The 26805-nt window shown below is 41.0% G+C and overlaps 1 protein-coding gene across 1 annotated transcript in view; it reads left to right on the top strand.

Annotated features, from left to right (window-relative positions):
• Stk4 (serine/threonine kinase 4) overlaps positions 1-26805 on the top strand; it is a 78476-nt gene that overhangs the window by 4806 nt on the left and 46865 nt on the right. Inside the window, exons 2-9 of the mRNA XM_051186625.1 lie at positions 517-597; positions 5429-5557; positions 8333-8447; positions 12233-12397; positions 18722-18889; positions 21188-21325; positions 22313-22441; positions 23071-23257. Of these exons, the coding sequence (XP_051042582.1) occupies positions 517-597; positions 5429-5557; positions 8333-8447; positions 12233-12397; positions 18722-18889; positions 21188-21325; positions 22313-22441; positions 23071-23257 (1112 nt within the window). The remainder of the gene's footprint in view (positions 1-516; positions 598-5428; positions 5558-8332; positions 8448-12232; positions 12398-18721; positions 18890-21187; positions 21326-22312; positions 22442-23070; positions 23258-26805) is intronic.

Raw genomic sequence — 26805 nt, 5'->3', positions numbered from 1 at the left:
ATACTATAGCATTTCAGTCACATGATACTTTCATTTTCCGTAAGTTTTCCAACCCTAGAGAACTTGGCCCTGTTGAGATAGTCTGACCCACTATGGGACAGCTTCTCTCTTTAGAAAATTCATACATATGTTGAATTGAGATTTGATTCTTGGCAACTCTTCATGTTCTGGTCCACAATGTACTCATTGGGTGATCCTACAGAAGTATAATCCCTCCCTTAAGAGAGCCAGGGATGGTGGTACACAACTGTAATCCTAGCACCTGAGAGGCTGAGGCAAGAGCATTGTACGTTTGGTGCCAGTCTGGGTTACAACAGTGAGATCCTGTCTTAAAAAAACAAAACAAAACAGAACAAAACAAAACACACCTCTTAGCTTGCCTTTACTTTTAGTTACTAATAGAGAAAGTAGACTTTGTAAAACAATTTCTAGAATGGTAATTGTAAAATAAACAGTGTACTTTATTTTTTAGTTGCAAGTAAAATGCATTTTGTGTTTATATTTCTTTATTCACAGGCAACTGAAAAAGTTGGACGAAGATAGCTTAACTAAACAGCCGGAAGAAGTGTTTGATGTCTTAGAGAAACTTGGAGAAGGGTAAGTATAGACAGAGTATATGTAGGCTGGTGGGTCCCAGTCTTTCTGTTGGCCTCGTAGCTGAGGGATGTGAACCTCTCGTGGTGCCAAATTCAAGCCTGCACAAAAGAAAGAATGACATATCAGCATTGTTCCAGGTGGTATGGGAGGAAAATTTACTACTTGCAGTCTTCACCATGTGACTAAATTTAGTGTTGTCTAGTCTTTTTAATATTAAGGTTTCAATGTTTTTCCTTACAGAATTTTTTATGTGTATGATTTTATATATTTAACAGAAAGTGCTAATTAGATTATAATTCATTAAGGTTTTAAAAAGTCAGCCAGAATGGTGGTCCACACCTTTAATCTCAGCATTTAGGAGGTAGAGGCAGGCGGATCTCTGAGTTTGATGCTATCCTGGTCCACATAGCAAGTTCCAGGCCCTTTCCCTCACTTTCAAACAAAAAACAAACAAACAAACAAACAGACAAACAAAAAATAAAACAAAGAAATGCAAAGCAAAAGGAGTTAGACATAGGCAGTTTTATATACTTTTATATACTGAGGGGTTAAAGGCATGCACCATCATGCCTGGCTACATAAAGAGTTTCTTATACTTCTACACATCCTTTCAATTTAATTCTGTGTATTTATTGCTTCTTCTGTAATGATCAATACATTAAAATACTAGGGATACCTTAAGTGTTTAACTTTTGAATAGATAATAAATCCATATGATTCAGAGATAGTGTGTATGCAAACAGGCATTGTTGTATATGAAATTTTAATTCCTCCAGAATATCTCTAACGACTGACTGTGGTTTTTTCTTTTCCTGTGGCGCTAGGGATTGAGCCCAGGCTCACATACATGTCAGGCAAGTGCTCTGCCTGAGTGAAGCCTCCCTCCCCTCACTGCTGGAGAGTTTAGCATTATTATCTTTAAACACAGATCTGTAGTAATGACAAGCGCAATTCTGGGTTACGTGGAATAGATTTTCATGGATTACCTCCTTTTAGAAACATTAGTCTTCAACTTTTTGTTAGTTGAAAAAGTACTCTTTGGGATTTATCAAAAAAAAAAAAAAAAGATGCAGAGGAAGGAGGGAAAAGAACATGAGTTGTGATGCTCCACAAGCCCAAGATGGTGGAAGACTGTCTGTTGAATGGCATCTGTAAAGGTATGAGGTGGTGACAGTCACTCTGCATCTCTTGACTAGGATTTGTAGCTTTAGCTTGGCATTCTTGCTGTTCTGCTGAAGGCAATTAGTCCATGCCCCTTAATCTAACAATGTACACAGGTTGTTTTTGGACTATGATATAAATTGGTGGACATAATTGCACATGTAATTAACTTGGTGTTTTTCATTTTTAATAAGAGCATATTAGAGCAGTAAAGAACACACACACTGAAGTCACTCAGACCTAGCTTAAAAGCCTTGGTATCCCCGGGGCAGGTTTCATGGAAGTGCGTGATCCGGAAGGAAGACCTTCCTTACCTGTACTACTCCTCTAATGTAAATGCCACACCTGCCACACCACCTTCCAATGTTCCTTCAGTGAATGGGTTATGAATCCTCAGGGGCTTGTGGCTTGCTTTCAAAGTGAGCTTGTGCTGAAGAACCATGTTTGGTTCTGGAACTGATCATTTGGCTCTGTGGCAGGGTCGAGTCACAGCTTGAACCAAGATGAACGGAGAGCACCTGGAAGTTTAGAGCAGAGCTTAGCACTAGCGTCCTTTTGCTTCACACATTCGATAATTTAGGTTCCCCTCCCCCCCCCCCCCAGTATTAGATCCTCATGTATTTTAGGCAGGTCCTCTATCACTGAGCTACATTCCCAGTCTTCATTTAAGTTTTAAATATTGTGAGATAGTAACAAGTTGTTCCCTTCCTTCCATAGCTAATGAGTGCTTTTGATTAGTGAGACTTGTGCCTGTTTGAGTTGGCCTCAGATACTGTTTATTTCCATTTTTTTCTGCATTCATTCTTGCTTTGTTGGTTATGTGAAATAGCCACTTCATGATGTTCGTTCTCTGAAAGTTAAACTCACCAAATCATTGCGTTAACATCATAGGAGTCAGGTGTAAAGGGACTGCCTGTATGTGGATTATTAGCTACTTTTATTGCTTTGATGGAATACCTGATGGAAACAACTCAAAGGAAGAAAGTGTCTCCCTTTGAGAGTGGATATAGTCAGTCCAACATGGTGGAAAAAAGCGTGCTGGTGGGCACAGCTTGCAGCTGGGGCAGTGGGAGCATGAGGCAACTGGGGGGTGCTAGATAGAGGGAGCTCTAAGGTGGGGTGTAAACCTCAAGGTCACCCCTCACCAGCTCACTTCCTCCATTTTGGTCTCACTTTACAAAGGTCCCCAGCCTTCCAAAAGAGCATCGTCTTCTGGGGGCCAAGTGTTCTAAGACATGAGCCTGTTAGGGACGTATCTCTTTGACACTATAACCTTGGACATGATTGCCAAAGTCTAACTCCTTCAGGCTGTGATCTCTGTGGTGTGGGATCTTGAATCTTTGTTCAGTGTTCATCTGATCTGTTGGAGTTTCTTTGCTATCAGGATAGTCGGGGGTTTGAGGGTAGGGTTACTGCTGCAGAGCAAGTCCACTTGGAAGGCTTGCTTTTCATTCCTAATGTATAAGAATAATGAGTGAAAATTCTATTAAATATTTAACTGTAGGGCAAAGGCATTAGCTTATGTGGTGAATCAACTCGTATTTATGGTAAAATTGGAGAATGTTGAAACACGGAAAGCTGTGGAGAGCTTGTCTGTTGAAGACTATTGCTCTAATGAAAGCAGGCTTTGGGAAGCAGCTGCTGTGGGAAAACTGCAGTATCAGTACCGAGGGAAAGGAGAATTTTTGCACCTTGCAACACTCACTCCAGCATGAAGATAATTTTGCACATTCGAGGCCTAGTATTTCGGAAGGGCCTTTGGATGGCAGTAACAGAACACCTCTAGCAGTGGCTAGCTATGACGGTATTGAGTGACAAACTAATAAAGTCTCCCACAAATGGATAGTTAACTTGCTAATGGTTGGTCTGGGCAGTTCTTATGGTCACAGGGTGGTTACATTAGTTTCAGGTGTCATCCCTCTTGACAGTAACCAAAGGAAGGAGGAAAGTGACATGTGAGAACGGACAGCCCTGTGTTCTTGTCTTACTCTTGGGAAGAAAGTCTTCAGAATTCTAGCTATATAGTGTGGCCAGATCTAGCTTAGACTTTTGCTGCTGGTTCAGTCACTGGCAGAAGAGAAATGGAGTACCGTGACTGGAGGGGCCAGTCATGATTTTCCTGGGGGCTAATGCACTGCTGTCCTAATTGAGAGTCATTTTAGCAAGGAAGAAAGGGCAGTAGCTGGGTCTTCCACGCATGCTCAGCAGTTGTTTTTCTGTGGCAAAACAGTATTTGAAACTCTTTGAGTGTCTTTTTATTCTTTTTTAAGTATAAGGGATCCAGACAGAACTTTATAAGTACACTACATGCATAGATACTTTGTTAAAGAAATTTTTAAAATCTATTTTGGCAGTGAGAAATGCTCTGTTATTTTGACATTTTAGGTCACATTCTTATGTTTTGGTTGTGAGCCTAGCCTCTAAGGGCTGAGCCATCTCTCCAGCCCTAGATCACATTCTTTACTCTGATTTTCTCTTCACCAAGATAGTAGGAAGAAACAGGTGTCTTTGGTAAATTTATTTATTCTTTTGGTTTTTCAGTTTTTTTGAGACAAGGTTTCTCTGTGTAGCCCTGTCTGATCTGGAACTCACTCTGGCCTCAAACTCACAGAAATCCACCTGCCTCCCAGCTGCTGGGATTAAAGGTGTGTGCTGCTCCTGCCCTGGTGTGTCTGGGAAATTTAAGAATTGATTTTCTCATATTTCACTGAGAGCTGCCCTGGACATTAATGGGAAAAAAAAATGTATGTAAGAATCTAATGGTGTTTCACTGGAGCACCATAACACACTTGTAAGGGAGTTCGTAGGTCTTTTTTTTTTGTTATCTTGTGAATAAGAGAATTCATGCACAAGAGAGCTGACTCATGTTTTTGTAACACTGTAACGGAGATGGGATGCAGTCTTGTATCTGTAGATTCTAACCCTGATGTAGCTCCCAGATTGAGAGCCTTGGCTTTGATGAGAAACTTTTCTGGGAAGATGAGCAGATTCAGGGAAGGCAAGAAGATTTGCACATGAACTGTCCTTGTGATATTAGTGTGAAAGAGCCTAGGTCTTAATGGGTTTCCATATTTTAAACATTGCAGCATGTAGAGGAGAAAGGACAGAAAGACTGGTAATAGAGTGGCTGTAGGAAAACAGACACATGAATTGTGTTGACATGGAGAGAAAACAAGCATTGTGTTCAGTCTACATGGATTCAGATCATAAGCTCATCACTGGGTAAATCATGTGACCTTTTTAAACTTAATTTTTACTTGTAAAATAATCACCTGTTTGTCTTTAAAAATTTTTGTTTTTAAAGAATAGGCCCAGGTGTATATTTTCTAGCAGATGTCAGGGATGGTGCATGGAGGTTGTTAAAGTCATTTGGAAATTATAATCGTCAAATAGACTTGATAACTTTCTGGGTGCTGGGGATTAAACCTGGGGCTTTGCTCAAGCTAATGCTAGGTGAGTGCTCTCCCACTGTGGTTCCCACATGTGAAGTTTTAGGGTGCTACCCCACCCCTCTTCCCAGGTACTTAAGCTGTCTCAGTTTTGCAGACACAGCTAAGCTTGTAAGCATTAGGTACTTGGGATAGAAAGTAGTTCTGTGGGTTGATTGTGCTAACCTGATCTTCTGTTTCTGTGCTCTGGCTTTATAAATGGTCTCCTTTCCCAATTGCAGGTCTTATGGGAGTGTGTACAAGGCTATTCACAAAGAGACTGGCCAGATTGTTGCTATCAAGCAAGTGCCGGTGGAGTCAGACCTGCAGGAGATAATCAAAGAAATCTCCATAATGCAGCAGTGTGACAGGTAAAGTGGAGAGGGACCCTTGACAGAGTGAACGTCTGCCTTTGCTGTGTTTCTATAGTTTTGACACCTACATTTGCAGAAGGGTGAGGTCAGTGGGATCAATGCATATTTTCTGAAAAATATGAGAACGCTTATATGTTTTGTAGATAATTTACAGTTTCCATTTTTGCATTTTTCCCTTCATCAATTACTTCTTTTAGAGATAAGGAAGAGGCAGGTAGTGGCTCGTTCCTTCTTTCTTGCTCGCTCAATCACTCAATTATTCTCTCTTACTTTGTTTTGAGAATTCCCCCCCCCCCCCCCCCCCCCGGAGACAGCTGATATAATTCAAATGCAATGCATTTTAGCTCCAGAAACCATAGACTATCAGAGTGGTCTATAGACAGGGAATATTTGTTTGGGTATCAGCTGTCCATTCTATTACAGTTGAGAGTTTGTTCTTAAGTGTTTTAATTTTGAGGAACTAAAATTTGTCAAATGCTATAAGCAGGAAGTTGGCCCCAAAGTCAACCACAGAAGAACACGTGATCTATGAAGTTCCATGACAACATGGGTTGGTCACTGATGGAGCAGACATACCCAGCACTGTTTAGATGTGAGAGACAAGTCAAAGCAAGGGTGGTGCTAGGTCCGGGGAGTTGGAAGTCAGGGTGAAGAAGTTTTGCACTTGAGGTGTCAATTTTGATGAGATCAGTTTATTACTACATTCGTCAACTTTAGCAGTAGATTATGTAGGGACAGTGGATCTTGTTATGCAGGGACCTCAAATGTCCCCGACTTTGAAGTATAGCTACTGCTCATCTTCTCATCTTCCTCCCATTGCATTTTTCTTTTTGTGGTTATTGTCTACTATACAAAAACTTCCATCTTTTTTTTCCTCCTGGTTGGTTTGGCCAGAATTAAGTTACCTGTTTTTCTTTTTACCTATATGATTTACTTTACTCAAACTTCAATTTACCTTATTCATACTCTTTTTACTTGGCAAATTGGGACTGAATATAAGCTGAGTATGGAAATGCTTCTAACTAAAGTGTTTTTTTTTTTTTTTTAAAAGATTTACATATTTTTACTTTTTTTTTTCTCCCAAAACAGGGTTCCACTGTAGCTTTGGAGCCTGTCCTGGAACTAGCTCAGGAGGCAGAGGCAGGTGGCTCTCTGTGAGTTTGAGGACAGCCTGGTCAAGAGCTAGTTCCAGGACAGGCTCCAAAGCTACACAGAGAAAACCTGTCTCAAAAAAATCATTAAAAAAAAAAAAAAAAAGAAAAGAAAGAAGTGACATTTTGAAGAGCCGTCTGAATTAAGCCTTCTGAGGAAAAAAAAAAAAAAAAAAAAAAAAAAAAAGACAAGGCAGAATTCTTGTGTTCTGTTTGTTTGTTTGTTTTATTTTTGTGTTGCTGTCTTTTGAGCAAAGGGAGGGTTTTGGGGGACATTTGCCTGCTTTATTAAAGCAGCTGGAGTAAATATCAGTGGTTTTCCCTCATTTTCTGGGACTTCATAGGCCAGGCATGTATAGTTCAAGAAATCTAGCTGATAGTACAAGATTTCATAGAACATATCCCAACAGTGTGTTTGGACAATAAAGAAACAATAAAGAAAAAGACTACAGGAGGCGAGGGAAGAGGACACGCAGGGGATTATCATGAGCAGTAGGGACTCAGCTCCCTCTGCTTGCACTACAGCTCCTTTTATGCGCTGTGTTTTCCTTCTGTCTTCGTCACTGGCATATGTTCTGAGAATGAAGGGGCATTTGAAATGGAAAGTCCAGGAAGTCAGTATAGTTTTAGTATCTTTGGTTGCTATGCAACCTGGTTTCCAACAGCAGACTAGCTGTTAATGCTACAAATTGTCAAACCGAGTTTTCATTTTATTGGGATGCTCTACTTCTCAGACATTTCTTATTTGGTGTCTCCAAATTTAAGACCTAAAGTTCCAGTTTTGATAATAAATATTCTTTATATTATATAATGATGATTTTGTTACTCCTAATTGTACTCTGACTTTTTAGAAAAAAAGAAAAGAGATTGCTTTTCTTTTTGGTAAAATCATCATCATTATATATCCTTTAGTATGTCTTTCCATGTCTCTGTAGGGTTTCAACTGATTGTTTTATACCTTACCCTTTTCTCTCTTGTAAACAGGCTGCATGCGCAAACACACACACACACACACACAAACACACACACACACACACACACACACACAAAATGTGTATGAGTGTTTTGTCTATGTGTATCTGTGTATCAATTGCATACCTGGTGCCTGAGGATAGAAGAGGGTATCAGATGTTCTGCAACTGGAGTTACAGCCACCAGTGGGTGCTGGGAACTAAACCCCAGGTCTCTGGAAGGTCAGCCAGCTCTTCACAGCTGAGCCAAGTCTCCTGTCCCAGGGTATATTAAACGTTATTTATTCAGTATTCCTCCAACATGTTCTGTGGACTTGTGGTGCTATTATTTAAGTTCCTTCATATGGGATAGTCATTTAAATTGTATCTAATTTCTTTTTACCATGTCAATAGCTAATTTTTTGAGACCCTGTGATTATTTTTTGAGGATAAATTATATATTTATACTGTTTTCCTGTTTTGAATCTGTATTATTACTCTTAGGAAAATTGATTCCATTTCATGTTTTTATCAGGAGACTGTTTGTGTTAGTCCTAGCTAGAATTAATTCATTTTTTTTTAAAGATGAGAAATTACTTTCCATGCTTTGAACAGAATGAATTGAAATGTTTGAAGGGTGTTTCACTAATTTGTATTGTGTTTGTCTCCAGCCCTCATGTAGTTAAATATTATGGCAGCTACTTTAAGAACACAGACCTATGGATCGTTATGGAGTACTGTGGGGCAGGCTCTGTATCCGATATCATTCGGTTACGAAATAAGACGGTAAGTTTAACTCCTAGAAGGGGCTGCTGGCCTAGCATTTTTGTCATCTTTTTCTCAGACCTTTAAGTCACATGTTGCTTCTACACATATGGAAATCACTGTCAAATTCCACCTTCTCTTTGGGTCTCTGCTCCTTTTTACTCATCCTCTTTCCCACCTCAAACTAAGACAGAATCTTAGTATAGTCTTTTACTTTTGATCCTTCTGCTCCAGCCCAAGTGCTAGGATCACAGGAACCCCATTCCCCCATCCCCAAACTGTAGTGGTAGAATCACAGGGTGTGTTACCCTAATGTACAGCCTTAGTATTAGGGCCACAGGGGTGTGGCACCATGTTCAATTCTCTTAAAATGTAACGATTTGGTATTGACTTACTGCAGTGATTTTTGTTTACTTCTTACTAGGTGAAACAATTATGAAGTCATGTTTTGGGGATAATTTTCATTGTTTTGAGGCAGGGTTTCATGGTGAAGAGTATCCTGGAACTGACAGTGTAGTCCAGGCTGGCCTTGAACTCACACTCCTCTTATGTCATTCTCCCTACCATGCCTGGCTGTTATAGAATTACTTTTAAAAGTTAGGTGTTTGAGTAGGCTTGTGCATGTAAGTATAGGCACCCATAGAGGCTGGTTCTTGCCTACCCTGACACTGGAGTTACAGGCAATTATGAGCCCCACAGTGTGGGTGGTGGGAATCAAGTCTAGATCTTTAGGACGAGCAGAATGCTCTCTAATTGCTGAGTCATCTCTCTACCTCTAGAATGAGTTTTAAATGTTTGCTTTTGAATTTGTCTTCCTACCAAGTTTAGCCACAGAGTGTTTTTTTTTCTACTTGCTGTTGAACAGGGAATAAGCCTGTTATAAAAGAGTATTTTTTATGCCTGAGATTGTAGGATCAGACCTAAGAGTCAGGGATTATAGTTGCAGAATACTGCTGTAGGCTTTAGGGATCCTGTAGTAAGTAAGAGAGACCACAGTGTGTGGTATATGGTGCTCTTATGGCAGCACATCTTCTAGCAGGGAAATTAAAGCAAACAGGTGGCAACTAGAGAGGAAATGCAGGGTAATGAGAAATGATCTGGGGAAAATTAGTAAGGACAGTGATAGGAAAGTGGTAAAGAATCTTGGTGGGCAGAGTGGCAGGAGCAGCATCTCCTGCAGGGACACTGTAGGGAGGAACCGGTGCGAAGACTCAGAGACTGCAGTGTGTTTGGTATGTTTGGTGTTAGAAGTGCAGCCACTGAGATGGGATTAGATGAAGGGAACTTGAGAAGGTCTAATTTGAGTTAGACAGGTGGGCAGGCTTGATGGCTTTGGGTCCTGTAGGTCAGGGTGCTCTGGCTGAGTGTTTATTCCAGGTGTAGAAGGAACATTTCTAAGAAAGTAAGTGAGTCATGTGACACGGGCTTTAAAAAACAACTCTAGTTTCTGTGTAGATTGTTGAAATGGGAAATTTTAGCTCTTGGGTGGTTTTTGTTTTTGGTTGTAAGAATGGGAGTGGGCATCCCCTTATTATTTGCAGTATCTTAAGTATGCAAAAGTATACTGTAAATCATGAAGTATTACATAGGTTATAAAATGGGACTGTTTTGAAACTCAAGTTATAAATTTTGTATAATATCATTGTTTCTTTTTCTTAAGTTATGTTATTGGGAATTTGTATGTTTTCTTTATTAGACAGTAGTAAGTTCTTTAGCCAAGAGTAGTGTTCTAACATAATATAAATTTCTAGTACCAAATGGTCAGCCCTGAAAACATGTATCCAACATTATACAGATGGTTGAGGTTGTATTTATGTATTAGGAATATTTATGTATTTGTGTATATATATGTTAATGTATACAAACATATATGAATGTAACAACAATGAATAAAGAGGCCATGAATTTGAAAGAGAGCAAGACTGGAAGGCTTTGGAGAGAGGAAAAGAAGGGAGGAGATGATATAATTATAGTATAAGCTCAAAAAATGAAATAAGTAATTTAAGAGAAGTTGAAACCTTGACTAGTTTATTGATTTAAATAAAGCACCAAGTTGTTTCTCTGCCCCCACATCAGTCCAGAATTAATTGTATTGGTGAATTCTGTATCTATTGATATCTTTTTTTTTTGTTTTTGTTTTGTTTTGTTTTGTTTGTTTTTCGAGACAGGATTTCTCTGTACTGTTTTGGAGCCTGTCCTGGAACTAGCTATGTTGACCAGGCTCTCCTCGAACTCAGAAAGATCCGCCTGCCCCTGCCTCCTGAAGGCTGGGACTAAAGCCAATGCCCAGCATATCTATTGATATCTTAATACTAGTATAAACTAATAATAGTTTATATACTTAATTATTAGTTATTTTGCTATGTGTTAAAAACTAGTGTGATAGCATCTAGCCACAGGAGACTGGAATATTGTTTAAATATGAAGAAATAAGACCACAGAAAGATATAAACACTTTAAAAATTTATCATGCTAGAACCTGTCTCAAAAAAAAAAAAAAATGATGATGGTAGAATGATAATAACTGTGTTAAATGAGGTTGCCCAGGCTGAGAGCAACAGATACTACTTGCTGTCTCTGATGTGGGTCTGTTCTGAGCTGGCTCTTAGCTTCTAATGTTTTGTAAGTGCTATCCACATGGGGTGAGGAAACTAGAAAAGAGCCCATGAGGGGAAAAAGTTTACTTTAAGCAGAAAATTACTCTATAATTAAATCCAAGTGGATGTTAGCTGTATTTAAAGCCTAAAGAAGTAATGATGGATTGGATTAAGGTCTGACCACCTGTGAGAAATTTAAAATTCCTGATTATGTTCTTTTAGGAATTGCTGTTCATGCTCACTTGCAGGCACATTTCCTTTTCTGAGTATTAATGCTGCTGCTGAGGTGACACTCTGTTTTTGTACATTTCTACATGTTAAACTACTTCCATTGACTTTCATTTTTGTTCTCGTTTTGATGCTTTCCCTTGTTATTAATTCTCATTATGCAAATTTAAATCTTAGAATAAAAGTAAAAGAAAGTAGTGCCAGCAGTACAAGCTGGGTCTTGCCCATTCTGGATCCTTTTGCCCATTGCTTACTCCTGAATGTGTGTTGTTTGCCGTGCTGGGAGAGAAGTGAGAGCTGGCTGGATCTTGGGCAGGGTTTGGGTGTGATCTTCAGAGTCAGCCTGTGGTTTGATCAGAAGTCCTGGGTCTAGCACAGTCACTGTAGCCCAGTGGTTCCCAACCTTCCTAACGCTGTGACCCTTTAATACAGTTCCTCATGCTGTGATGACCCCCAGCCATAAAATTATTCTGTTGCTACTTTGTAACTGTAATTTCGCTATGTTATGAATTGTAATGAAAATATCTGATATGTGATTCTAAAGAGATCTCAACCCACATTGTTCTCGAACTATTTCATTTCCCACTCTTGATGCTTGGGATACAAAAAGTAAACAATGAAAGGCATTTTCTAATGGCATGTGTACTTGTACCTGCAGAATATGTCAGGTTGTCTCTTTGCTGACAAGGTAAAGTACGAGAACAGAGAATGACCAGGCATGGAGAAGGAAAAAGAAGGAAAGGCCTTTGTTCTGATGAGCAACATTTGGGCAGATATTGAAGAAAGCTAAGGCACAGTTGTGTAGATGGAGAGGAGCCTTAGAGGTAGAGGGAACAGGCAGGTGAAAGGAATGAGAAGGACCGGAACTTGCAGGAAACGATATGGCTGAAGTAGCTGTGCCTGAGTTTGGATATAACTTTCCCCTTTTCTGATGTGCGATGTAAAAAGGGTTGAAACTTACTACTGCTTTTTGTTTTTCAGTTAACAGAAGATGAAATAGCTACAATATTACAATCAACTCTTAAAGGACTAGAATACCTTCATTTTATGAGAAAAATACACCGAGATATTAAAGCAGGAAATATTTTGCTCAACACGGAAGGCCACGCAAAGCTTGCAGATTTCGGAGTCGCAGGTCAACTTACAGTAAGTAGAAATGGTGACTGGTACTAGTACTTCAAGCTGTGTCCCAGAATGCTATTCCACTGAGTGATTGATTTTATGTGTGTGTGTGTGAGAGAGAGAGAGAGAGAGAGAAATAGAGAGAGAGAGAGAGAGAGAGAGGGATGTTCATGTATATGCCTGTAGCATTCATGTGCATATTTGTCTTTTAATTATTCTTCGCCTTACTTTCGGTCTTTAATTGACCTGGAGGTCATTGATTCAGATAGGTTGCCTGGCTAGTGCGCTCCACGAATCTGCCTGCCTCTGCCTCTCCAGAATGAGATTCCAGATATGTGCTGTAGCATCTGGCTTCTTGTGTGGAGCTGGAGAGCCATGCTCAGGTTCTCATATGAACAGTGAAGCAAATGCTTTACTGACTGAAATGTCATCCCAGCCCCTACTTATTAAAAAAAAAAAATACTCGATTTAATTGTGTTAATACAAATTTGTAGAATTTACAAACAGATTACTAAATAGCTAATAGCAGTTTTAGATCTTTTTTGGGGTTCAGGCGCATGCTATAAAAATGGAAACTAATGTAAGACATGAGTATTAATTTAAATCTGTCAAAAACATAAGAGGATGGCAGACTGAACCAGGCTGCTCTCTCTCCTTTAGCAACCTCTAAGCAGTTAGTCACAGCACTGGAAGCACTCCTGCTTGTTCAGGGTTGCCTCTCCATTTCCCTCCTGTCTGGCTTGTGCTTGCCAGTGACAAAGAAAGCTGTTCAAAACAGGAGGACTAGAATTACCTGCTTTTGTTGAAGATGGAGGTGTCCGTCCTGCCTGGTCCCACAGCCACTCTGCCCCAAATAGATACATGAAGACTTATGTTAAGTATAAAATGGTTGGCCAATGGCTTAGGCTTCTTACTGTCTAGCTCTCTCTTAATTATTAATCCATTTCTATTTACCTATGTATTGCCACAAGGCTGTGGCTTACCTGTAATCCATGTTACTCCTTCGGCAGCATTGCACCTCTCCCTTGCAGCCTCTCTCTCCTCCCTCTCCCCAGAATCCTCCTTGTCTGGTAGACCCAAGATGCTTTTGCATTTACTGACATCTTTCATTTTTCATCAGTATTATCATTTAATTGTACAGTAAGCATTATGTATTAATTTGGTTAGTTTATTCTCTAGTGGTTTGTTCTCTTTGATATTACTTTAAGTAGAACACTTTGTTTTCAAATTGTTCATTGTTAGTGAATGTGGGTGTGGTTGATTTTTATATATTGTGTCCTGCAGCATTGCTGAGCTTATTTATTACTAGTTTTCATTTTAAAAAGCTTTATAGACCAGATTGATCTCAAACTCAGGGAGATTTGCCTGCCTTTGCTTCCCAGGTTTTAGGACTAAAGCCATGTGCTGTTTTATTATTTTTCTTATGTGTATGCATGTATTGTGTAATAGGTACATTCATGTGAGTGTAGGTGCCCTAGGGAGAGTGGTCAGAGGTGTCAGAACAATTGTGAGCTGCTTGATGTGGCTGCTGTGAACCAAACTCAGACCCTCTGGCAGTAGGGAGTGCTCTTACTTGCTGAGCCCTTCCTCTAGCCATCTGTATGTATTGATTTATTTTTGTGAAAGGGCTTTGCAGTACAGCCTTGGCTGGCTTGGACCTCTTGGTTCCCTTGCTTTAGCCTTCTGAATGCCGGGATTAGATGCCTGTGCCGGGATCCTTGGCTTTTTAAATCCTTCCAAGTCCTTCAATCCAGGGTTGTTTCGAGGTCCTCTTTCATCATCCTCAATGCCAGCAGTTTCTAAGCCGTTTGGAAGGGTCTGTGCTGGAATTAGTTTGTTCCAGTTTTCCCAGTGACTGACTCAAGAGTCCATTTGATTGTCTGCTCAGTTAGTTACTGTTCAGCCAGCCATCTGCTTTCCAGCTTCCAGCATTTTGTGGCTTTGCTTTGCATTTTCAGATGGTTTTGGGAAGAAGTAAAAATAAGTGTATTTGTTCAGTCTCTCTATCATCTTTAGCAGAAGTCTGTAATTAGTTTCTTTTTCTGCTTTGGAGACAGTCTTCTGTAGCACATCCTGGCCTTGGATCCATCCCTCTGCCTCAGCCTCCCTGGTTAGCAGCATATGACTGGCTCTCTCTCAGTTTCTGATACAGCTTGGGTTTTCCTGTGTGAATGTGCCACGATTCATTGAACTCCTCCCCTTTTGCAAACTGGTACTCACTGGTGTTGTTTTCTAAGTCTCCACAACTTCTTCTGTAGTAAACATAGGATGGTCCTATTTTTAAGAATTTCTTTGATTTTATCCTTAGGACAATATCCTTTTTTTTTTTTTTTTTTTTTTTTTTAATGAGATGTGGTCTTACTATGTAGCCCTGGCTGGCTGGTCTGGAGCTTGCTGTGTGAAACAGGCTGGCTCAAACTCACATGCACTCCTGCCTCTGCCTTCCAAGTGTGTGCATCATCATTCCAGGCTTCCTTCTTGTAGCTGAGGTTGACCTGGAATTTCCTACAGCCTGGTCTTGAAATTGTGTGAGTTTTCCTGCCTCAATCTCTTGAGAGTGCTTGGATTACAAGTGTGGACTAACCCCCATTGAAAAAAATGTATTTGTTGCTCATAAGAGATGGTTCAGATGGCAAAAGCTTGCAAGCCTGACAACCTGAATATCATCCTCTGGGCTCATGGCGGAGGGGAAACTCACTCCGGTAGTTGTCCTCTGATCTCTGCAGGCTCAGGTTCTCTCTCTCTCTCTCTCTCTCTCTCTCTCTCTCTCTCTCTCTCTCTCTCTCTCTCTCTCTCTCTCGCACGCACGCACACACACACATACGCTACTAAGTTGTTAGAAAGGTGAACCCAGAACTAAGACATTGTTAAGTTGTCCCTCCTTCGCCATGGTTGAAACGGCTCCCTTTGCTAGTTGTCTTTTGATATGGGTTTAAAAAACATAGAAGTCTCAGACTATTTGTATGTGTGAGTGTAGATGCCTGAGGAGGCCAGAAGAAGGGATTGGAGTTATGGGTGATTGTGTGCCACTGTACATGGGTGCTGGGAACCAAATTCAGCTCCTCCAGAAGAGCAGGAGTGCTCTGAACCACTGAGACATCTCTTCTGCCCCTTACGTTCTGAATTTTATATAGAATCGCCCCCACCTTGGATTTTTGTCTTCGCTGTTCTATTCTAGCATCATATAGCAGTTCATCTATACTTTCAGGATCCCTCTGGGTTTTGTTTTCTTAAATTTGAGGATTAACTTATTTGAACTTATTTGGTGAAAGCATAAGTTAGGGATTTAAGTTTAGAGTTTTATAGATGACTACCTAGCTTTTAGTGCTCTTCTTTATGGGTGTCGTTATGTAGCATCAGCTGATCTAGAACTTTGATATAGACCAGGTTGGCCTTGAATGCTTAAGAGTTCTGCCTGTCTCTACCCCCAAATGCTGGGGCTAAAGGTGTGTGCCACCACACTGGGCCAGAGCTTTGTAGTTTGGGGATATTCTGTTTTTGGCATGCTAGTTTGAAAGCATTTTATTTTAAGTTGTTTGTGCCATATGGATCTGACTGGCTTTTGATTGTGTGCATATTTAAATATATGTGCCATGATTTCTCTCTGGATTTAATGTTCTTTATTATTCTTTTGTGCTTTGTTAACTTGACTTAGATCTAATTGGAGTTTAGGATACACTGGTCACTTAATTTTCAAAACATCTTCCATTATGTGAGTATCCATTTCTGGTTGAAATAATCTAGTAAAAACAACTTTCGGTATCACCATTTGAAAACATCCTGGCAAGTTTGAGGTTTCAAGAGCTAAGGAAATGATTAAGCCCAAGTTGTTTCCTTTGTTGTTGTTTTTTTTTTTAATTTAATTTTTTTATTTCATGTGTGTTGTGTGAAAGCTTAGGATCCTCTAGAACTGGACAGTTGTGAGCTGCTGTGTGGTTGCTGGGAATTAAACCCAGGTCCTCTGGAAGAGCAGCCAGTGCTCTTAATTACTGGGGACCCCATTCACTTTTTTTTTTTTTTTAATATATGATGAACAGTGTGAGATCAGTTCACAAGTGCCACCTGTCATTGCTCCTGAGTGATGTAATCTAAGTCACAAGCACTTTAGGAGTGTGGGACTAGGGAGGCTCTTTTGCATCTTTGTGTTTGGAAGTCCTCTCCTTAAGGTGCATCAATTGTAGCAAGATTCTCAGTAGGATCAAGCCAGTCTGGGAACGTGCATGTGCTTATTAGTGTAGTGTGTGCTGTAGCCACATACCCTTCTTCAAACCACAGGTCACATCTGGTACCATGTTTACATCTAAGTTTTAAAATGGTTTTTCTAAGTGCACGTGTGAACCAAGGGAGTATTACATAAACCTGCAAGACAGATGACAAATGAGTAATTCTGCCTTCTAGATGTGACTGTTATTGATAATGTTTATTGCTCTGGGCTGTTTTTTCTGCTACACAGGGTGGTTTCTTTTTATTGGTTGTTATATGTTGTCGTGATTGTCATTTTGTTTTTACAGAAATAAAGCTGTATAACTTATCATTTTGTAAACTGTGTTTTGTGTGTGTATGTGATGAAATGTCTTACACATCTTTCATACCTATTTCTGTTTGAAATAGGGGCTTGAGATGTAGTCCTGGCTAGCCTCAAACTTAAGATCCCCCTGATATTATCTCTCATGTCTCATTGTGCTTGGATTATAGGTGAGTGTTCACTGTGCCTTCCTCTTAAGAGAACTTTTAATGTAGCATTTTAGTATATGGGTAGCTATTGTAACATTTATTTATTTTTTTCTATTTAAGGCAGGGTCTCATTAGGTAGCCCTACTGTCCTGGAACTTGCTATGTAGACCAAGAAAGCCTTGAACACATGTACAAAGATCCATTTGCCTCTGCCTCTTGGGTGCTAGGATTATAGGCTTGTGATACCATGGTTGGCTTTATTTATTTATGTGTTTGAGACTAGGTTTCATTCTAGAGCCCCTGCCATTTTGGAGCTCACATGTAGTCTAGGTTGGTCTTGAATTCTCTCAGTGATCTTCTTACATCAGCTCCCCAAGGACTCAGGTTACAAGTGTTAGGTACCTTTGTGATAATTTAAAAGAAAAATGATTTATTGAGATGGGATCTTGGCAGTGTTGTCTACCCGATCTTCAGCTTCTTTGTTCTGTGGCCTTCCTGAGTAGCTGGAATTATAGGCTTGATAGTCATTTTAATCGGTCCTACTTCCCTTGTTACAAACATTCTATGATCTTGTGTGTATGTTTGGGGTACTTGTGTGTAAGACAAATTTCTAGAAAGATACTTGAATAGAAAGATAGGGATATTTGAAAGTTTGCTAAAATTGACAGTTTGTTGTGAGGTTGTACCATCTCTTGCTCCAGGAACCCTGTCTTTCAGTTGTTGATTTCCTATGTTTGTGTCAGTACTGGTTTAAATTTTAATAATTTTATATTTTAATAATTGATTGAAAATCTTTATGGTTCTTGGCCATTTGAATTTCTTTTTAAAAAATATTTATTTGACTTTATTTTATTTGCATTGATATGGAAGGTGTCAGATCCCTTGAAACTGAAGTTACAGATAGTTGTGAGCTGATATATGGATGCTGGGAATTGAACCCAGGTCCCCTGGAAGAGCAGCCAGTGCTTTTAACCTCTGAGCCATCTCTCCAGTCCCCCATTTGAATTTCTTTAGTGACTAGTCTCATTATGTATTGAGTATTATTTTTAGATATGTTTTAAGAACAAAGTAATTATTCTTTTTTGTTTTGAATGTTTTTTTATTTGATCCTTAAGACTATACACACACACATACACACACATATATATTTATTATTTTTTCTTATTTTACATATTGGTCTCAGTTCCCTCACTCCATTGAAGAAAGCTGGGTTTTCTTTTCTCAATAGCTAACTTGCAAATAGGGGTGGGACTTGTCCCAACTTTTTGCATGTTGTCCAGTTGTGGTGGGTCTCTGCTAATTTTCAGAAGCTTGTCTGGTGATGGTCTAGTGATGTGTTGATCTATGGATCTAGCAGATGTCATTAGGAGTTGTTTTATTACTATGTCCATTAGCAAAAGAAATGTTTCCCCTAGGGCTGATGACCTAGCTAGTCTTAGGTTCTTGGCCTCATTGACAGTATCAGGTAGGGGTTCCATCTCATGGAGTGATCCTTAACTAAAGTCTAAGCAAAGCGTAATTGATTACTTTCATGACAATTGTGCCACTCTTGTACTACTGGACTTAAAGCTTTTTTTTTTTTTTTTTTTTTTTTTTTTTAATTTCAAACACTTATGCTTTTTTCTTTCCTCAGTAATTTTCATGCTTTGTGTTGATCTTCCCTTTCCATTTTAGGATACTATGGCAAAGAGGAATACAGTGATAGGAACACCGTTTTGGATGGCTCCTGAAGTTATTCAGGAAATTGGCTACAACTGTGTGGCAGACATCTGGTCTCTGGGAATAACCGCCATAGAAATGGCTGAAGGAAAGCCCCCATATGCTGATATCCACCCAATGCGGGTAAGGAAGCAACCAGTTGGATGATTAGTTACTGGTTATCAGTACAAAGTTACTTGGCAACTTCCTTGCTTATATTCCAAACAGGAAATGAACTAATTTTATACAATGATAAATGCTACTGTATTCTTCCCCTGGCATTAAATGCAGTTAATCATTAATCTGAATCTAGTTCATTTTTGCCTTCTAGAGTATGTGTCTTGATAGTCTCCTTGAAGGACATAGGCTATAGATATGTATGGATTGACTTACATATTATATACATTGTATATACCTTTAAAAGCTTAGATAACTACATTTTTAGCTTTGTGACTATATAGACTTTCCATTCAGTCATTCTCTATGACTCCCCATTGGGTGGCGAGGTGTCAGACACCACTCCCTGCAGTGTCTCCTTCAGTGTGCGTTTGCACTCACATCACTAGCCACCCATTTTGGTTCACAGACTGTCTTTTTCGTGCTTGATCTCTGTAGGTGTTTTGGTTTGTGAATCTTCAGACTCCATCTGGTGGCTGTTTTCTCTCCAGCCTGCCACCTGTGTCCACTTAAAGCATTATGGCTCACAGGCTATACCTCCCACAACCTCTCTCAGTGCTGATACCCTGAGGAGTTCCCAGGCTTCACTCATTCTATGAACACACAGTTGAAAGACCCCAGCCCTGCCTTTCCCAGAGCCGCCACAGCCTTCCCCACTCCACACCAGTTATTCCTTGTATTTAATTAACTCATTATTTTGCTAAAAAAACTTTATTTGGTTGGTTGGTTTTTCGAGACAGGGTTTCTTTGTAGCTTTGGAACCTGTCCTGGAACTTGCTCTGTAGATCAGGCTGGCCTTGAAGTTTTAATAAGTATTTGTATGCCCAAGACAAATTCCTTTCTTTTTTTGTGGGACTGAAGAGGCAAGGAATGGAGGGTTTCCAGAGTCATACTTTTAGATTTTATTAAAGAGTGCAACTTAAACTGTCTAATGCAGAGAGTTTTATCTCTCATAAAGTAGGGGTTTCCATCATTTAAAATTTAGCAGTTAGTAGTCTTTTTAAAGAGAGGCTTATTATTTTAATTGTGTGGTATCCTTAGAGGCCGGAAGAGGATGTCAGAGCTCCTGAAGCTGGAGTTGTAAGTGGTTGTTAACTGCTTGATATGGGTGCTGGGAACTGAACCCAGGCCCTCAGGAAGAACACTGTGTGATATTAACTACTGAGCAATCTGTCCAGCCCTTAATAATAACCTCAGTCTTGTAAAGTAGAATTTAATTGTGCTTCATTATAGTGCTTGATTTTTAGTTTTTCTTTTCTACAGAGTGAGGATTTGAGGAGCTGGAACTATCTTAAGTGTCAGAGCTCCTATTTGCCACTCACAGGTCCTGCATTCAGTCCTCAGTAACACACACACACACACACACACACACACACACACACACACACACACACACACGCTCACTTTGTCCTTACCCCAGACCCCATACTCATGTCTTCACACATGATTGAAAAATGAAGATTAACAAATATCATTTTGTGTGGATTGAGGCTGACAGCTCCCTTGTGATTTTTCTGAACTTCTGGATGATCTTGAAGTCATCTCTGATGCTCATTTTGAAGGAGGGAAGTTTAACAACTATGGGGCTGAAGTTCAGGGTACGGATACTCAGAGGTGGTGCCTTTCCACGTTGAAACCCGTGTGGTATGGTTGTCCCTTGTCCAAAGTTGCTTGAGGCTGAAGAGATGGCTCCCTTGGTCAAGTGTTTGCCTTGTAAGCATAAGGATCTGAGTTCATTCTCTAGCATCTAAACAAAAGGCTGGATGTGGTGATGTGTGTTTAGGACACCATGGCTGGCTGGCTGCCTAACTTAATCATTGAGCTCCCTGTCCCAGTGAGACTCAAAGACAAGATGAATGGTTCCTGAGGAGCCACACTTTTTATTTGGTTAGTAGTGGGGATTGAACTGGGATCTCATTTATGTGAGACAGCTGCCCTACCACTGAGCTATAATCTCACTCAGGAGTGACACTTGAGGTTGTTCTTTGGTCTCCATGCATGCGTGCACATATGTTTATGTACTTGGAACACACCTCATGAACATGCAGATACTACCACACATATACACAAACACACAAGCTTCATGTGAGCAAGGGAAAGGGAAGGAGAGAGGTATCAGAGCCTGGTTTCTGTACTCCATGTGGGCGTGCTTTGTGTTTGGATAAGTGAAAAATCATTTTTACCAAGCAAACGTAATTGTTTGTATTGGAGTGTCATTTTCACCCCCTCTTTTTTTTTTTTTTTTTTTTTTTTTTTAAAAACTAGGCAATATTCATGATTCCTACAAACCCTCCTCCCACATTCCGTAAGCCAGAACTGTGGTCAGACAACTTCATGGATTTTGTGAAGCAGTGTCTGGTAAAAAGCCCTGAGCAGAGAGCCACAGCCACTCAGCTCCTCCAGGTATGTGTCACCTCTCTGTGCCATTGACACACTGCTAAGTCATTTGTTTGGACATAGGAATATGGTATAAGAAAGACATTCCATCGTGCGAGGGAGGTTTAAAGCTATTGAGAGAGAAGGGTGTAGAAAATACTTGAAGAGCATAGAAGCAAAGGAAGAAAGTGCATCACGAATGAGTTTAAGAGCAGTAAGAAGCTCAGAAACATTTCTCCCATGAGGAAGAACGAAGAACAAACAGTAGGTAGGTGATAGCTCAAGACTGATGTCACGTCGTAACAGGCCAGATGTGCCAAATATGCACAGTCCAGGAAGAGTAGAAGGAAATGACCTTGAATTCTTTGCGAGTACAGAGAACAAGGTGATATGCCATTCTTGCTAATGACCTAGCTCTTCTAAGTGTATTGCCAAATCTGCCTAGACGAAGTGGTGATGGGGCTTTATGAAGAGCCTTCTGGTCTGCAGTCCACCATGGCTGAAGCATCCTTTCATCCTTTAGAGTATTTAACAAAGGCTGGGACACCTTTGTCCTGTTGGGGATGGGAACAGGGATGTGCTGTCCCTGCAAGGAGGAGACATGGGGTACTTTCAGAGTAAGTTTGGGTGTATAGGCAACACCTGCAAAGAATTTTCTATATGTAGCTTATCTGCCGGGGCTTCCTGTTGCTCTGCAAAGGCAGGAAAAACCTAAGATGGGGCTGGTACAGTGTCTCAGAGGGTAGAGGTGCCTGTCCCAGGCCTGCAACCTGAATTCAGACATTGGAACTAACTCTGTCAATGCAATAAAGAAGAAGAAAGAGTCTGTAGGTGAGACTAAGGGAGATGGCACAGGTCCAAACGGTCATTTGCCTCCTTAAAGTCGTGGAGTGTGGCTTAGTTGCTCCTGATGTGAAGAGACTGATTTGTATGCAAATATTGCCAGATTTCTACTGTGTGCCATGTACTGTTTTAAAGTAAAAATTGTGTCCTTTGTTCTCCATTTTATTTAAGCATCCATTTGTCAAGAGTGCGAAAGGAGTGTCGATATTGCGAGACTTAATTAACGAAGCCATGGATGTGAAATTGAAACGCCAGGAAGCCCAGCAGCGGGAAGTGGACCAGGATGACGATGAGAACTCGGTGAGTGGCAGGCAATGTGGTGGCTTCAGGAATAAATGCTTGTTAGGTCATGATTGCCACCTGAGATAAATAGCTGCTGTGGGGCAGCCTGGAGCGCGCGACTCCAATAGCACTTTGTCCCACGTCTCATTCACTGTTGCTGGGCCCTGGGTGGGTCTGTGTTTGCTTGTTACTCAGTGTTTCTCAAAACACGTTTTATTGTTTTGCCCCCATACCTTTTATCCAGTCTATCTTTTCTGAGAGAGGGAGAGGTGTGGGGGGCGCGGAGGGAAGATAACCCCCAGTTGGGCAACTTGGTTTTCCCAAGCTCTTTTAAAATTTTCATACCGTATTCTGGAGTCACTCACAACGTCGGAGATTCCAAGGGTACTTGTGTCAGCCTCTTAGATCTGTGCTGGAAGTCAAATGAGAAGGAAGAGGAAGGGCCTTCCGGTTAGACATGCAGTTGTCACATGGGTGATTTTATTGTCATCTGTAGTTAAATATGTGCTTTTCAGCTTCCAAGGTCTGTATACAACTAGAGGCGTGTCAAATCCAGGAATGTTTGCATCAAGATGAATAACAGTAATTCAGAAAATTCAGAGTCTTTGAACAAGTTCGCTCCAGTTTGAGATTTTGTTCATTTGCAGGAGGAGGATGAGATGGATTCTGGCACAATGGTTCGAGCTGCAGGTGAAGAGATGGGCACTGTCCGAGTAGCCAGTACAATGAGTGATGGAGCCAATACTATGATTGAGCACAATGACACATTGCCATCCCAGCTGGGAACCATGGTGATCAACACGGAGGACGAGGAAGAGGAAGGAACTATGAAAAGTGAGGCTCTGACACACTAACTGATCCGGAGATGGGTTCTCCTGGCACATGCCCTCTTAGTCTTGGGTCTGTTCTGTTGCCTTAGCTAAGTGCCTTACAGGAAGAGATATGCTCAGTAGGAGGCTGTGTTGGAGGGCTGTGTGGAGCAGGGACTGTGGGAAGGGATTTGCTTTTGAACCTCAGTGGCTGTCCTCTCATTAAATGTTGTCACTGAAGGATCCTCCTGGAGGAGGGCATGTACATTGTTTTGATACATAATTCATCTCAGTTGGTAATGAAATTTAAAATGCTGTACATATCTTCAGTCCATTTTCATGATAGTGTCTGTTTAACCAAGATGATTGAGCAGGATCATCAGAAGAACCCTTCTCTCCCCTCCCTCCCTCCTCCTTCCCTGCTATTATTTCTTCTCTCTCTCCTTTCCTTCCTCCCTCTACTCTGGTCCCCCCTTTTTTTCTTTGCTGGGGATTAAACCCCTGAGCCTCACACATGCTAGGTAAGTACTCTACCACTGAGCTACACTCTGCCCAGACTTCTTTCCCTCAAACTTTTGGACTTAAGCTGCTGCCTGTGATCAGAGTCCAGGCCTGGTGTTTCCAGGTTTTTGCCATTGTATTGAGGAATGAAATAAAAGCCTAATAGATTACAGAGTAGCAAGGCAACTACATAGGCCAAGCACAGGTCAGAATACGCTGAAGGAGAGCAGTAGCCACAGGAAGGCACAGGCACTGCCTAAGGCTTCTCTTTGTGAGAGCCTAGAGGAAGGAGGGACTGGCTTCTAAGGGAAGTAGTTTGGGGTGGTTCTGTTATTTGATTGATAGATTAGTATCTATGGTCATTGCCCAATATTATGCATGTCTCTTTCTATAATGCAGCTGAGTCCTGTCTCCCTAAAAGTTCACTTGAGGACACACTTATGCCTGGTTGTGCATGAATCTAAAACTAATTCAGGCCAGATTTCCCTGTCTTGCCTTGTGCTTGGGCATGAGAAGAATATGACTGCATAGTGTTTGTCTAAGTTGTCAAGGGGAGGAGAAACTTATTCCAGTATTCAGTTAGGGTGTGTGTGTACCTTGGTCAGATGGAGTCTAAGTTGCTAACAGGTTGCTAGGCGCATTTTGCAGAGAGGAGTGCGTGTGAATAGTGGGTACAGGTAAAGGACCTACCCAGATGGAGTCCCAGATTACTAAACCGTTTCTAGTGCTTGCCTGCCTCAAAGTGGTTCTCTTGCTCCAGCCTCCCAAGTAGCCTGGGTTATAGGCATGTGCCTCAGACCTGGGTTTGCCTTTCCTGGCTGATCCGTCCTGCGACTGGTCACATTTCTGTGTTTGGCTACTGACTTAAAGGTCCCTTTAGTACCCGAACTTACAGGCCAACTCACAGAGGGAAAAGTTTGAGAGTACAAAATATTAACTGAGATGTATAGGTTCAATTTAGCCTAAACTTTGCATGGGTCTAAAGACCTGGGTCTCGTTGGTTGTCTTCTTTTCTCCCTTTAGCTCTCTACCCCCGTTCTAGGGATCAAACTCTGGGCTCCACATGTGCCGTCTACTGCTTGCTCACCTCAGCCTCCACAGAGAATGTTTGTGTCTTTCTTGTAATCCAGGGATCAGCAAACCAGCCTGTAGCCTGCCACCTCCTTTTGGTATAAGGCTCTACTGGAACACAGTCATAGCCATTTCTTTGTTGCTTTTGGTGCCTCTGTACTGACAAGGCTGAACTGAGTACCTGTGAAGACTGTTGCCTCCAAGGCCTGAAACGCTTTCTGTGTGCTCCTTTACAGACAGAGAAAGTCTGTTGGCTAGTAGAACACTTGACTAGTGCGTGTGAAGCCCTGGGTTTGGTCTTTAGGGAGGTGCACAATTAAAGGGAAGAAAGCAAAAGTGATCAACAGACTTGGGGCTTTAAACGCAAGCAAGGGGGTCATACTGGGATGGCTTATACGTAGGATCTGGATAGTCCGAACATGGCTGGCTGCAGACTGGGGAGGCTGAGAACCAGAGAGCTGCTCAGTCCCCAAAGCTGGATGTCTCAGCAGTCCCTGTCTGGTCTTGAGGGCTTGGAAGATCCTGGAGAGTCACTGGTCTTCAGTCTGTGTTGAAAAACCCAAGAAACTGGAGTCTGATGCCTGTGGGGGCCGACAGTGACAGTGACTGCAGCAGCCACAGGGATAGGTGTGTCAGGAGCAGAGACAGGCTAGCAGGCAAGATCGCTTTCCCCTCAGGCCTTTCTGTATCTGGGCTGCCAGGTGGTGCCATCCCCTCTCAGGGAGAGACTTCTCTCAGTCAGTCCTTTTCATAAATGCTCACAGACTGACTCATAGTTGTATCTCTGAGTTGATCCCAGATGCCATCAGGTTCAGTGAGTGAAATGAGTTCTGATACCTGGGTAAGCTGAGGGTGTGGTCATAGTAGAGCAGAAGGGCTCCTTACCTAAGGGCCGCCAGCTTGGCAGCAGGCAGCAGAGGGAGGTACTCCAGCAGAGGGAGCACTTTCACAAGAGCCTCACCAAGAGCTTGGTGAGCGGAGGAACTGAGGGCAGGGTTCTCAAGTCTTCTCTACTCCTTACCTTTCAGGCTATGGCTTGCATGGTAATCACTAACCTTGTTCTCAAAGGCAAAATATTTCCCTTTTTCTGATCTGGAGCTCAGATTCATTATATCTGAGGCTGCGAAGGAGTGGTAATGTTATTGGCAGATTCATACATTCATACATATGGAATGCCTTGTGTATCTGGCATTTAAAAAGTTCAGATATGGGGCTGGAGAGATTGCCCCATATTTAAAAGCATTTGCTGTTCTTCCCGAGGAGCTGAGTTCAATTCCCGGCACCCACCTCAGGTGGTTCATAACCCTTGTAACTCCAGCTTCATGGGATCAGTACCCTTTCTAGACTTTGCAGACACCTGTATTCACACATAAACAGACCTCTTGCTATGTACAAATAATTAAAAATCAATCTTAAAAGAAGGGGTCAAACCTTTGACCCAGTAAATTCCACTACTAGGAACCAGGCCTAAGAAAATAATTAAAAATAACAGATAAATTAAATTCAAGAATTTTTCTAGAATACTTGTGTATACAAAAACATTAGGTACAGTCCCAGCTCTTAGCTGAAATCTGAAGACTGGATTTTAACTAATTGTACTTGTCTGAAGACATATTGGTAATTCTTGTTAGTTTGTAGGATATGTGCAGGGCAGACTCTGCCTGTTGTTTTTCAATGAGAATTCTAGAAGAACTTCTCTTGATCTCAGAATTGTCAGTATTGGGATTGTTGTACTTCCTCTGTGCCAGCAGAGGGAGCTCTGTAATAGGCTATGAATTCAAACTGTGTTCCCATTCATGTCTGCCAATACCCTTTCTTTTTGGATCAAGGCTATTATTTATGTACTTTTAAGTATATATGTGTGTGTGTGTGTGTGTATTTTATTTTCTCTTATCTAATGTGTTTGGGTGTTTTGTCTGTGTATGTATGTATGTATGTATATATGTATATATGTATATATGTATGTGTACATGTGTGCCCAGAGCCTGCAGGGATTAGAAA

The sequence above is a fragment of the Phodopus roborovskii genome, unplaced genomic scaffold (genome assembly GCF_943737965.1).
Source record: "Phodopus roborovskii unplaced genomic scaffold, PHOROB, whole genome shotgun sequence".
NCBI classification, from domain to species: domain Eukaryota; kingdom Metazoa; phylum Chordata; class Mammalia; order Rodentia; family Cricetidae; genus Phodopus; species Phodopus roborovskii.
The sequence above is the reverse complement of the archived record's forward strand: the minus strand, read 5'-3'. Positions and strand labels throughout refer to the sequence as shown.